This window comes from Mustela putorius, unplaced genomic scaffold (genome assembly GCF_011764305.1).
Source record: "Mustela putorius furo isolate JIRA1106 unplaced genomic scaffold, ASM1176430v1.1 tig00003859_pilon_pilon_pilon, whole genome shotgun sequence".
NCBI lineage: Eukaryota > Metazoa > Chordata > Mammalia > Carnivora > Mustelidae > Mustela > Mustela putorius.
In genome coordinates, this window is record NW_025422011.1 from 34,288,284 (window position 1) to 34,300,894 (window position 12,611).

Below are 12,611 nucleotides of genomic sequence, written 5' to 3' on the forward strand. Positions count from 1 at the left end.
TGTGTTGCTGCCTCTCTGGTCACATGGAGGGGAAAAAGAGAAAGGGGAATGGGGGGTAGAGGCAACTGTTAAGAGCCACAGGAAAAATGGAGGTGCCCAGTGCTTCCAAAGCCAAAAAAAAAAAGTTGATTGAACCGGAGGGAGAAAATTAAGTTCGTTCTTCATTCACTCTTTCACTCATTCATTCAGAAAATATTTATTAAGCATCTACCAATTGCTAGGCACTGTTTTGAGGCCTGGGAAACAATAGGAGTTAAAACAAAGCAAGGCCTGAGGGACCCAGGTGCCTCAGTCGGTTAAGCATCTGCCTTTGGCTCAGGTCATGATCCCTGCATCCTGGGATGGAGCCCCTCGGCAGGGTCCCTGCTCAGCAGGGAGCCTGCTTCTTCCTCTCCCTCTGCTGCTCCTCCTGCTGTGGTCTCTCGCTCTCTGCCAACTAAATAAATAAAATCTTTTAAAAAATCTCATGTAGCTTACCTTGCAGTAGAGGGAGAGGAGGAGTAAGCAAGTAGTTAAGATACATAGTATGTCATCTGCTGACATGTCTTATGGAGACAGATTAAGCAAAAAGTGGGACACTGACGGGAAGGACTGTTCTTCTCTTGAGCATTTCCGGAGCAGCTTATGTGTTCCAGGCAGTGTGCTAAATGAGGCAGGGCAAAGAGGAATTCACTCCTCCTTCATCTGTTATCTATTTATTGTCTTCCTTGTGATAGTCACTGTGCTCAGCCCTGGAGAAACACCTCTGCCACAATGGAACATCTAGACTAATGTGAGAGTCAGCCATTTAACAATTAAATAGACAGGATGTATAATCACAAACTGAAGTAAAAGCCACGAAGAGAATATAATGTGTGCATCTATTTAAATTGGAGGATTGGATCAGGCATCTCTAAGGAAGAAGTAATATTTGAACTGAGACCCCAAGAATGTATGAGAGGGAGATATAAAGTCATAATAAATGACTGTAATTAGAGCAGCATGGTATTGCAGAGGGGTTGGGAAAAGAGATCAAAAGAGAGCAGAGAGACCAGAAGCAGACTCAGCCATACATGAAGGCTGGTACATGACAGTGGTGATATTGTAGGTTATTGACCAGGTGAGCAAGTCCACACTTTTTACTGAGACAACAGATTATCCACATGGAAAAAAATTAAGGTGGATCCCTGCCTTTGCATCATATACAGAAATCAGTTCCAGGTGGCTGAGAGACTTAAATGTTAAAGGAAAAACTTTAAGTCTTGTTAGGAAAAATAGAGAGTATCTTTATGATCCTGCATACAAACAGACAATAATGATTGGAGATTGATACATTTGACGACATTGCAATTACAAACTGCTGTTCGTCAAGACAGAGAGAGAGAGAGAGAGAGAGGGAGAAGGGGAGGAACGTAGGGAGGAAGGAAGGAGGCAAGGAAGGAAGAGCGGAAGGGAGGGAGAGAGGAAGTTGCATACCAGGAGAAAATATCTGTAACTGATCTAACTGGCAAATAAGTGGTCTCTAATATATACAAGACTCCTAAAAATTAGTAAGAAAAAGTCAACTCCTGAGAAAAGAGGCAAAAATCATGAGCAGGCACTCCCCCCCCCCCCAGGGGGAAAAAAAAAACCCACCATAAGCATATGCTCTCCTCAGCTCTCAGGTAATGATATTAGGTTCACAAGCTATCACTTTACATTTATTAGCCTGTCAATAATTAAGATAGCTTACAATAATACCCTGGTACCTGCAAGTACTAGGGCAGGTGCTCACCAAGTAGGTGCCAGTGCTGGTGTGGATATGGGGGCTGGGGATGGCTGGCTATCTCTTGGCCTCTCTCGGGCCCAGGGGCAGGGATTCACCCTTGCCACTCGCAAGGGGAGAACTGATGGGGGCCGGAGGACTATCAAGATTCTGAAATGTGCTGGCGAAGAACCCCCATTACCGATGATGCCTGCCATTCTGCCTCCTGTTGGTCTAGTGTTGGGTACCTGTCATCTCTCTCTCCCAACAGAGAATGAATGAGTGAATGAGCGCTCTGAACCAATGTCTTATCTCCATGACACCCCCACCCGGGCAAACACCCAAGCGCTGGACCAGGTCCACAGTACGAGCTCCTTATGCGCGTTGAAGGAATATATTCCTGTGCTCTCGGACTTGGCCTCAATTCCCATTTCTCTTACCAGCATCCCCTCCTCCCACCAGGATGCACCTCCCTTTCTCCCACCTTTGGACCACGTGCAGAGAGGAAGCTCTGCATCCAAGCTGCTCTGAGAGTGCTGGGAGAGGGCACGATGGAGAGGGGGCCACGAGATGGCCGCTAGGAACGGGGACCCCACAGCAGTGTCACCCCGCAGGAAGGGCGCAGCAGGGCGCGAGTGGCGTGGGAGCGGAACTCAGCGGGCCGCGTGGGCGGGGAGGGGGGAGCGGGGAGCAAGGAGGAGTTACTGGGGGGAGCGGTGTGCAGGAGCGGCGCCGTTGCCGTTCTAGCGCCTTTCCCGGCGTCCGCCCGCGCGTCTGCGAGGCTTCCCGGTCCGCCAGGCGGAGCTGCGGGTCCTCCCGCGAGTCGGCCCGACGCGCCCCGGCCTGGCAGCCAGTGGCACTTCGACGACATGTTCGGCGTCTCGTTGCGGGTGGGTGCCCGGGGCGCGGCGGGGAAAGGCCGCGGAAGTCCGACGGGGTCCGGGGTCGGCTGGGCGGGCGTGGCCGAGGTCGAGGCCGAGGGCGAGGCCCAGGGCAAGGGCGGGGGCCGGGTGGGGCCTCGAGGGGCGGGGAGCGGGGCGGCCCGAGCGGCTACCCGGCAGGCGTGGCGCCGCGGCAAGCGGGGCCCGGCGGTCCTTGTCCGGTCCCGCCCGGGCCGTCTCGGGTCGGGCCAGGGGCTGGCAGAGCGGGCCGCGGGGCGGGCCGCGGGGCAGGGTTGGGGGGGTTGGGGTTGGGGAAAGGGGCGATAGCCCGCGCCAGTGGCTGCACTTGCCACTGAGTGGCCGAGCCACCTCCGCCTGCCTTGGAAGGTGCTGGTGTGTCCCGAGGCGCGAAGGTAATGGAGCACTCCGTAGTCGATGGTACTCACCCCACCCCAACCCGCCCGAACCTGGTTGGGGGAATCGTGGTGCTGGTGAGCCCCATCCCCTGCCTAGTGGTCTGCAGCAACAAGCTGCTGGGGGGACACAGCGCCTATCCCCCCCGCTTTAGCTCTGCCTTTGGGGACTGGGACATTCATCTTAGATTGTGGGTTAGAAGCACTGCCAGGGGGGGGGGGGGCTGGGTAGCTCAGTTGGTTAAGCTTCCGACAAGATCCCAAGATCCCAAGATCCCACATCAGACTCAGGCAGTGGAGCCTGCTTGGAATTCTTTTTCTCCCTCCCTACCCTCACCCCATCACGCTCTCTCAAATAATAATAATAATAATAATAGTTATTATTATTATTATTTTAAAAAGCCGCAGCAGCACCATCATCTCAAGGAGGGGACTCCTAGGACTGGCACCCCTGGATGTACCAGGTTGGAGGCAGATGGGAAGGAAGGGCCTGGTGACATTAATTCCAGTTGGCCTTGTCTGATCTGCAGCTCATTCCTCTCTATCCTCCAGGTCCACCGTAGGGTCAGCCTGCATTCTGCTTTATGTTTTTTTTTTTTTTTAAGATTTTATTTATTTATTTGAGAGAGCATGCACATGGGGATGGAGGAGAAGCAGATTCCCCATCGAGTGGGGAGCCTCACGTGGGTCTCCACCCCAGGAGCCCAAGATCATGACCTGAGCTGAAGGCAGACGCCCAGCTGATGGACCCACCCAGTCATCCTGGGTTCTGTATTATTACCTTTCCCTCTGATTTCTTCTGAGCACAGCCAGCTGCTTCTGTGCCCAAGCACCATCCTGCCCTGAGCATGCGGGACCTGAGGTGCTCTGCTCACTTTGTGTCTGGCCAGGACTCGACCCTGCTCATTGCCATCACCATTGTTGGAGTCACAGTGGTCCTGTTGGCCCTGCGGAACATGAACTTACGGAGAAGACATATCACCTTACGGGACTCTGAAACCAAGTACCCGCTGCCCCTGATTGAGAAAGAGGTAGAGGGATCAGCCTGCGAGAGAGAAGACAAGAGTGGTGGGGAATGTGCTGGTGGGAAGGCAGGGCAGTGGGAGAGGCATTTATTGGCCTCCAGTTTGCATCCTTCTGCTTGTGTGTGTGTGTGTGTGTGCTGGGATTGTGTGTGTGTGTGTGTGTGCTGGGATCATACCAAATAGAGTTCCTTTGCCAGGCATTGGAGCTTCTGGAAAGCTGACAGAGCCTGCCTCTGTTTTCTGTTTTATAGCAAATCACCCACAACACGCGGAGGTTCCGCTTTGGTCTGCCTTCACCAGATCATGTCTTAGGGCTTCCTGTAGGTGAGTGGGGTTTGGGGTCATCACCAGGACTGGGCCTTGCAGGCACTCTGCTCCTCTCAGAAACTCAGCTGGGGTGTGGAGGTTACCCTGATACCCTTCCTGAGGCAGGTGAGCTCAGAAATGTAGAGAGATGGGCTTGGGGGCAGTCCATTTCCTTTCTCATTGCTTGATTTGGGCCAACACAGAAGTGATGTCTTAGTGAGCTCTGAAAAGAAGTGAATCTAGATCAGCAGGCCCAAGATCTGATCACAGGCTCCTTGCTGGGCAACTTTAGGCAAGTCCTTCAACCTCTCTGAGCCCTGGTCTATGAAATGGGAGTTTCCTAGACCTGCCTGCCACTTAGGTTGTTGTGAAGGTAAAGTGACTTGATGGGTTTGAAAAATGAGAAAGTGTAAAGTGCTGTGTACAAGTGAGGGATGGAAGGAACTGATGTCCTCTAGAGTCAGGAGAAAGGCCCAGAACGTGTGGAGAGGCGGGAGTGTCATCCAACCCAGGGTGTCTTTTCAGCAGGGACCTCAGACCCACACAAGTTGGGACTCAGTGTGAAAACCAGCCCTAGTGGGCCTAGAGTTCCAAGTTACCCATTTCTAGTCTGCAGACACCAGCAGACCCAAGTCAGTCTTAGTGAGGTGGAAAACGTCTGCTAGGTCCACAGCCTGTGGATTCCGAGCTTTGAACAGACTGCTAATGCTGCTTGCCAGCCTGGTGGAGACCCTAATCCATGCCTACTTGTCCTGTGTGCGTAGGACAACACCTTGACCTCTCCTCTGGCAGGTCATGAAACTACTCACCAGGCAGCCCACCTGGCCCCCGAGCCTCCTTGCTTCTTCCTTTCCCTGTCTCCACCCATAGGAGCAGGGTGCCAGCCTGCCTTCCTGCCCTCTGCCTGGCCTGTGGGGGCAGCCCTGTTGGCAAGAAGGCTAAAAGAATGCAAAATGGTGAGAAATAGAATTTCTGAGCCTCTGCCATGAGCCAGCCTCTCCTTCACCCTGGTATAGGCAGAGTTAGTGGGACAGGTAGTTTAGAGGCTTCTGGAAGAGTCTGCTCTGAGGGCCTCCCAGCTCAGCTGAATCGAAGCAGGTGAGAAAAGGGGCCCAACAGGGCAGCCTAGTTTTCTCCAGGAAGGAGAAAAGGCCAGGCCCAGGTTGGCTGCCTCTGGAAGAGCCTTTCTGAGGTCTCCGGGTTCACATTTGTCCACAGGAGGAAGCTGCCTCAGACATTTATTTCTGAGTGTCCCTGATAGGCAGCAGGGACATAGCAGAGTCACTGAGCCTGTCCTTTCTTCTTTCCCTTCAGTTTAATTCCAGTCTAGAGTCTGTCCTTTCTTAACCCTGAGTGTTTGCATCTCAGGCTTCAGGGCCTCCTCAGAGACCCGAGGCCTTGCAGGGCTTACACTCCACAGCAACTAGAAGGACCCCGTTCCTCCAGCGCCGCCCTTCCTCCTCTCCCCCCTGCCCTTCCCCCTTCTCCTTCTTTCTGTCTCTCCCAGGTCTCCCCCACTGTCTGCATTTCCACCCCATCTTTCCTGCATATGGTTTCATTCCCTCGGATGGCCCAGAGCTTCCTTTTGCCTCTGTCTCCCAGAAGCTCCTGCGGGCAGCTCCTGCCCACACCACTATTCTTGTAGTCACCAAACTGTCCCACTTTAGATTCAGGGGCGACCTGAGCGGCCCCACCCACCCTGTGACACTGGGATTTAGTCCTAATCCATACAGGTCTGTGGCCATACCTGGTCCATTCAGTTCTAACCTGGAGGGGCAGAATTCCATAGCCCAGAACTTGACTCTTCCTCAAGCAGAGCTGTGAGCCAGGAATACACAATAGCCCTTGTAGAACTCTTGGTCTGGGGTGTCCACATCCTGGGACCTGTGAGCCGAGGGCTGGCCCTGTGCCAAGCAACAGGGGGCAGGTGATGGGGGCTGTGGTTCATTCATAGACCCCAGCGATCGACCCCATTCAGGAAGAAACAACTTTGTGACGGTGACATATTTTTCCTTAAAAGGGAAGCACACGTTTCTGTGATTTTTAATACTCAGCCTCTGACTTGAATGAGTTCTCCGTGTGGCATGGGGGACTCTGATGCAGGAGGCAGGCACTCCCATGAAGCTCCCAGCTCCACTGGGATGGAGGGCAGGCATATCATGCCCACTCACCCAGAGAGGTGAAATGACTTGCCCAGGGTAGTATGCAGAGTGACAAGGGCAGGCCTAGTCCCCTGGCATCCTGGCTCTGGGCCCCTTCCCTGCCTGGCCCTGCTGCTAAGCACCCTGCCACACTGGCACTTGCCTCCCTGAAGCTCAGTCCTTTATGGGAACCCTGTGTCCTGTTTCGGAAGGCTGTGCTTACACTGAACATGGGGTGCCTTTTCTGTAGGGAACTATGTCCATCTCTTGGCCAAGATTGATGGTGTTCTGGTGGTCAGGGCTTACACGCCGGTGTCCAGCGATGATGACCGAGGCTTTGTGGACTTGATTATAAAGGTAAGTGGTGCCCACTGCATCCAGCTGCTTTTCCCTACCAGGCCTAGGAAAGGTGGACAGGTAGAGAAGGAACCCATGTCTTGGGAAGGGCTTCCCAGCAGGGTCATGTAACAGTGAAGCTGTGGGGAAGTCTTCAGGGGTCTTTAGAGCAACTCTGAGTGCAGAGGACTTTCGCTGCAAGGCTTCCAGTAGCAAATGGAATTTTGAGTTGTTCGCAGCTGTGGCCTCAGGTCTGAGAGGGTACGAACCAGGCTGCCTTCTTTTTCAGATCTACTTCAAAAATGTGCACCCCAATTATCCAGAAGGGGGGAAGATGACTCAGTACTTGGAGAACATGAAAATTGGGGACACCATCCTTTTTCGAGGGCCAAATGGTCGCCTGTTCTACCCTGAGCCAGGTACTCGGCGCTGGAAGGAAGAACATTCCTGTGGTTGCTCCTGTTGTAGAACACTTCTGGGGAGTGGGTCCCATGGACTTGTCCTTACAGCACCCACTCCACACACGCACTTGATGAGATTGTAAGCTTCATTAAGGTAGGGGAGTGCTGGGGTGTTTCCTCATGCAATCTGGCTCTCCACGATGCCCGATGCAGAAAGGGTGCCTGCTACGGCTGAGCAGTGGAAGGATGGCTGGCTGTCTGGGTGGATGGCTGTCTGGGTGGATGGCTGTCTGGGTGGATGGCTGGCTGGGTGGATGGCTGGCTGGCAGCCGCTCTCGTCCTTACCAGGTACTCCTCACTACCTTGTTTGTTCAGGCTGTGGCTGAGAGTGCTCTGAGATGCTCCATTTAACTCCACGGCACCTCCCTCCCCCCTCAGAAGAAAAGGTCCAGCGAGTCCTCGGCTTGGTTTCCACTTTGTGCATCTAGACCCTGGGGCTGGTGGAGGGGGCTGCCCTGACCCGCTTCTCTGGTTGCGAACAGTGCGGCCCCATTCCTTGGGTGGCCTTGCCTCCTGGGAGTCCCGAGGAAAGCCCGTGATCTCTTACAAGCTCTCAGGCAAGAGCTGCAGAAGTCAGAGTGGTCCTCTGTTTCTAGGGCACTTTTCAATCAAGGCATACAAAACAAGTGAGCCTGAAAAGAAGCTGGTCAGTCACCTGGGAATGATCGCTGGGGGCACAGGTGAGTGGCTTCTGGGGCTTCATCCACGGGGTGGGGGGGCCCCGAGATGCTTCTCACTTTGGAGTCATCTGACCTAGAGGAGAACCTACTGCTGTTTTAGATGGGAGTGCAGGATTGATGACAGGCCTGGAAATGGACCCCGTGTGCCCTCCTCCCCTGACCCAACATGCTAGCGAACATGGAAGAGTCTAGAGACTGAGCTGAGCAGGTCCACACATGGTCTCCCCAAGGGCTCCAGGATCCAGATCAAGCCCAGTTCTCCCCATCTTTTGAAAATGAATGTCTGGAAGAAGAGAACAGATGTGTAAGGACACCTCCAATGTGCCAGGCACCAACACAGGTGCTTGTAAAATGATCACACTTAACTTGTCATTCTGTTGTCCACATGGGGACATCGAAAAGCTCAGACACACCCTGCTCAGAGAGCAAGTCGTGGTGGGGGGGAGCTGGGTGGGAAATCAGACAGTTCAGAGCCAGGGCTGCTCCTGTGTTGCCCCATGAACATGAGAAAGGGCTTTCGATTTATTGTTGCTTTAGAAGGGAAAACTGAAATGAAGGGTGGTTTTCCACTTTGAATTTGGGGGCAGGCATGAGAAAAGTAGGCCTGGGGCTGAGGCAGACCGCTGAGGGGGCCGCAGACCAGGGGTCGTGGGGATCGGAGAGGGACGGAGCGCCACTAGCTGTGTCCCACCTTCCCCTGTCCCAGGGATTACACCCATGCTGCAGCTCATTCGCCACATCACCAAGAACCCCAGCGACAGGACCAGGATGTCCCTCATTTTTGCTAACCAGGTCAGTTCTGCTGAGTCGGCCTTAGGCTTGAAGGGGTAGGAAGCATGTTTGCTGAATGGGGTGTCTGCCTTCATGCCTCCCCGACTGAACTCTCGCTGCCTCTGCTGCAGGAGGAGCACATGCTCAGCCGAGGGGGGCGGGTGGCGGGGGGGCATTGCCCAAGCAGCGAAGTCCAGGCCTGGTTTTCCACTTGCTTCTGTTTTTATTTCTGCCTACCCAGCCTTGTTTTGAACTAAGCTTTCCTTCTTTCATATGTAATTCTCTTTTTCTGAGTATAAAGTCTTAGATGCCCTCAGTAGAAATTTCAGAAAATACAGAAGTTTATAAATACTTCTTTTCTTTCTTCTGTACATGCCATGTATTTGCAATTACATTTATATACTTTTTTTTTGCTCAACATTACCACATGAGCATTTTCTTCTCATCAAATTTATTTATAAATATTTTCATCAGTCTCTATCAAGTTGTACTATAATTTACTGTACTTTCTGCATTCAGATTGTTTTGTTTTCACAGTTGTAAAGGATGAAATGAATGATAATCCTAGGCTTGATGCCTTTTAGATTATTTTCTTAAATAGGATCCCAGAAGTAGAATTTCTGGCACAAAAATCATGAAGAGTTTTAAGATCAAGGTCCTCTCTGGGTACTTCTGAGCTTATGACGAGTTCCTTTTGGCTTTGGCTCCCTTTCCCCAAATGAAGCCCCAGACCTTGCTTTCCCCGACTTTAGCTCTCCGGTGCTTTTACCTCATACATTACTGCCTTCACCCCTTGCTCTCCCTGCACAAGACCCTGAGCCCACACTCAGCTCCTTCCAGCTGGGTTAGCCCTGTCTGGTGCCGGTGTGGATAGGGGCAGGATGGTGGGCTGGGGCCTCTGAGTGAGGCCATCCTGCAGGGACTCTGGGTGGCCTTCCAGCTGGAGGGCAGTCACCACCTCTGCGGGAGCCTCCCCTGTCCTCCGCCCACAAGAGGGAGGATTAGTAGTGTGGGAGCTGAAGCAGAACCTTTGTTTGCCCCAGGAGCCGGCGCGAGAGCACTCCTGCCTGAGCCGGGGGAACAGCTCAGGAAGAAATGTGCTGACCCGTGCGCTGAGGGTGGGGACCAAGCAGGACATTCCTGGAGGGGCTTTGCTCATGTTGCTTCTTTTCTAGACAGAGGAGGATATCTTGGTGAGAAAGGAGCTTGAAGAAGTTGCCAGAACACACCCGGAGCAATTCGACCTATGGTACACCCTGGACAGGCCTCCTGTTGGTACGATCCCCATGGTCCCCCTGGGGGTTAGCTCCAACCCTTGACCCACCTCAGGAACTATCCGAGTTTGTTTGCTTTGTAGAACTGTGCTTGGGAGCTGAGACCTTCAGCTCTGTCCCTGCATGGGAAGAGGAGGAACTTGGGGGAGAGAGGACCAGGGACGGCTTGCTTTTAAGAGCTGTCAAGGGCAGGTGTCTGATATCTTAGCAGCAGTCCATAAGCACACTGACCTCAGGAGGGACTCTGAGGGACACCCAATCACTGGGTCACCCTGAGCACCCACCCCACACTACACTTGACACAGCATCCTGCAGGCCTCACACACGTGGCCATGGACCCCTTGTCCCCCTTACCACCCAAACTCTCCCAGATAGCAGTCATCACATGGCGAGCCCCAAGCGGCTACGGCAACCCTGGCCAGCACCCAGCCACCGCCTGCATCCTGCCTCTTCATGCTGCCTCTCCTACAGCACCTGGCAGTGCCCACCTTGTCATGTAGCTCACTGCCCAGCAGAGGGCGTCCCCCAACAGGACCACAAACCCCAGACCTGCTCCACCCTACCCAGCCCTGGCTCCCTGTTGTGTTCTCCATCCCTGCCCCTGCTTGCGCATCAGCTGGTAGCTGGGGGACTCAGAGTCCCAGCAGTGAGCCTGGGATCCCGGGTCAATACTGAAGGCAGCTTCCTGGGTCCCCCATGTCCTTGACTTTCTGGCCTCTTTGTAGGAAACAGCAAGAGCAGATTTCTAAGCCTTGGAGAGCAGCTTTGCCTCCCTCTTTGATGGGGGGTTGCAGTAGGAGGCTTGGCGTCTGGGGATCCACCCAGCAGCCTCACAGCTTTTTTCTCCTTCTGCTTAATCTCAGGCTGGAAGTACAGCTCAGGCTACATCACTGCCAACATGATCAAGGAGCACCTCCCTCCTCCTGGGCAGTCCACGCTCATCCTGGTGTGTGGCCCGCTGCCCCTGATCCAGACAGCTGCTCACCCTAACCTGGAGAAACTGGGTTATACCAAGGATATGATTTTCACTTACTAATACCTCCCTTGCTTCTAGCACATTTGCCCGTTCCCTTTCATCTGTTTCAGAGTGAGTTCTGCCTCACCACATTAAACTGGGATGTGTTTACAAGTGTCTTGTTTTGCATCCTTGGGCACATGGCTCCTTGTTCTGCTATGGGCCTAAGATGGGTTCAAGGGGCTGGAGGCAGACTGGTTTCTGAGGCCTCCTGGTTTGGGAGGCTCAAGGGAATTCTGTTGCATCCCTGCCCCATAGTTTAATAAAAGAAACTTCAAGATGAAGCAGATAGCTCAGGAAATGGGGCTCTGTGGGGGCCTGCTAGACCAGCCCTCCATGTGAACGGTCTTCTGGATGTCCAAGGGAGGTCAGAACTGGCAGAAGTACCGGGGCAGAATTCCGGAAGAATCCAAGTGGGATCATATAAACTCCCCAGTAATCTCTTGAACTTCCCTCTCCAGAGTGTTCTGTTTTTAAAGGTCAGATGGACTAGAAGGCCACTCTTCCTTCCTGTAGGAAGACGCCTGAAGTGGAAACGGTGTTAAAAAGCATGAGGGCAGCTGCAGATCCACTGGGGTAGGCGGGCTCCAGCCATGCTAGGCTCCCTGTGCTTTGCACAGCAGATGGAGGCAAGGGCCCTGGTTTTCTCTGCGTTGTGTAAATGCCAGGCCACATTCTGGTGTGGCAGGCTGGGGGTGTTTAGCACAGTAGCTGCTGAATGTGCAGATGGGCTGAGCTTCCAGGAGGTACTCCTGAACTCCTTCCCACTGCTCCCCACAAGTGATGCAAGCGAACACCCAGCCTTGGCTGTCCACGGCCTGGCTGACGTGCTGCTCTGATACCTGGGGCTGGGTAGAACCCGTCCTGCACTTCAGTTCACATCATTCTTGTAACAAGCCAGAGATTCCGCGGGGATTTTGTTCTCTTGAGTTATGGATGAGGAGAGTGAGGCTCTTAGACAAAGTTATTATCCTCAGGTCCTTTCAACAGGAGGCAGGGAAGCTGGGCCTGAGACCTGGGTGCTTAATTCCAAGTTCTTCCCTTTCTGCAAAAAACTGGCATCGTAGCATTGTTGCTGCAACGAGTGACACTGGGGGTGTGTGTGTGTCTGTGTGTGAGGGGTACAGGAGAGGGTAAGACAGCTCTAGAGAACTCACCAAAGTGCAGCTGTGCCCTGCCTAGGGATGGTCTCACAGGGGGTAGGTAGGGGTGTAGTGGGTGGGGGGCTGAGGGGGAAGAAGCTAGGAGCCTTCACCCATGTGTGTGTTCAGTACACCCTCAGCGGATTCCCACTTGGAGAAGATACTCCGATGGGCGCAGTATGAGTAGTACGAGCTCACTCTGTACTTCTCTCTAACACAAATCTTACCAGCCCTTTCCCCTCTGGCACACTCAGGGAACTGGATTCATCTCAGAAATCCAAGTAGCACCGCCTTTCCCATCTGCTACTCCAGCCCTCTATTTAAAAGGACAACTAGTTTCTATCGGAGCAGCACACCCGCGTTTGAAAGAGGTGTCCCCCCCACCCCCACTAGACCATCAGCACCCTCAGACAAGCACCTTGACATTCATACCTAGATCCCCA

General features: G+C 53.4%; 1 protein-coding gene across 2 annotated transcripts; it reads left to right on the forward strand.

Annotated features, from left to right (window-relative positions):
• The first annotated feature begins 2,315 nt into the window (after nt 1-2,315).
• LOC101678986 (NADH-cytochrome b5 reductase 2) lies at nt 2,316-11,135 on the forward strand. Of its 2 annotated transcripts, none has more exons than XM_004780170.3 (9): nt 2,316-2,613; nt 3,908-4,048; nt 4,294-4,366; nt 6,740-6,846; nt 7,115-7,244; nt 7,883-7,966; nt 8,673-8,758; nt 9,913-10,012; nt 10,875-11,135. In XM_004780170.3, the coding sequence occupies exons 1-9, from the start codon at nt 2,593-2,595 to the stop codon at nt 11,045-11,047; spliced, it is 915 nt and encodes a 304-aa protein (XP_004780227.1). In that variant the 5' UTR covers nt 2,316-2,592; the 3' UTR covers nt 11,048-11,135. The 2 variants fall into 2 exon arrangements, with proteins under 2 accessions (XP_004780227.1, XP_012905242.1); XM_013049788.2 differs by lacking the exon at nt 2,316-2,613 and adding an exon at nt 2,902-3,017.
• Nucleotides 11,136-12,611: the final 1,476 nt, after the last annotated feature.

Coding starts and splice junctions, on each gene's coding strand:
- LOC101678986 (XM_004780170.3), top strand. CDS start 2,593: ATGTTCGGCGTCTCGTTGCGG. Junction 2,614..3,907: donor TGTTCGGCGTCTCGTTGCGG/GTGGGTGCCCGG, acceptor GTGTCTGGCCAG/GACTCGACCCTGCTCATTGC. Junction 4,367..6,739: donor TGTCTTAGGGCTTCCTGTAG/GTGAGTGGGGTT, acceptor CCTTTTCTGTAG/GGAACTATGTCCATCTCTTG.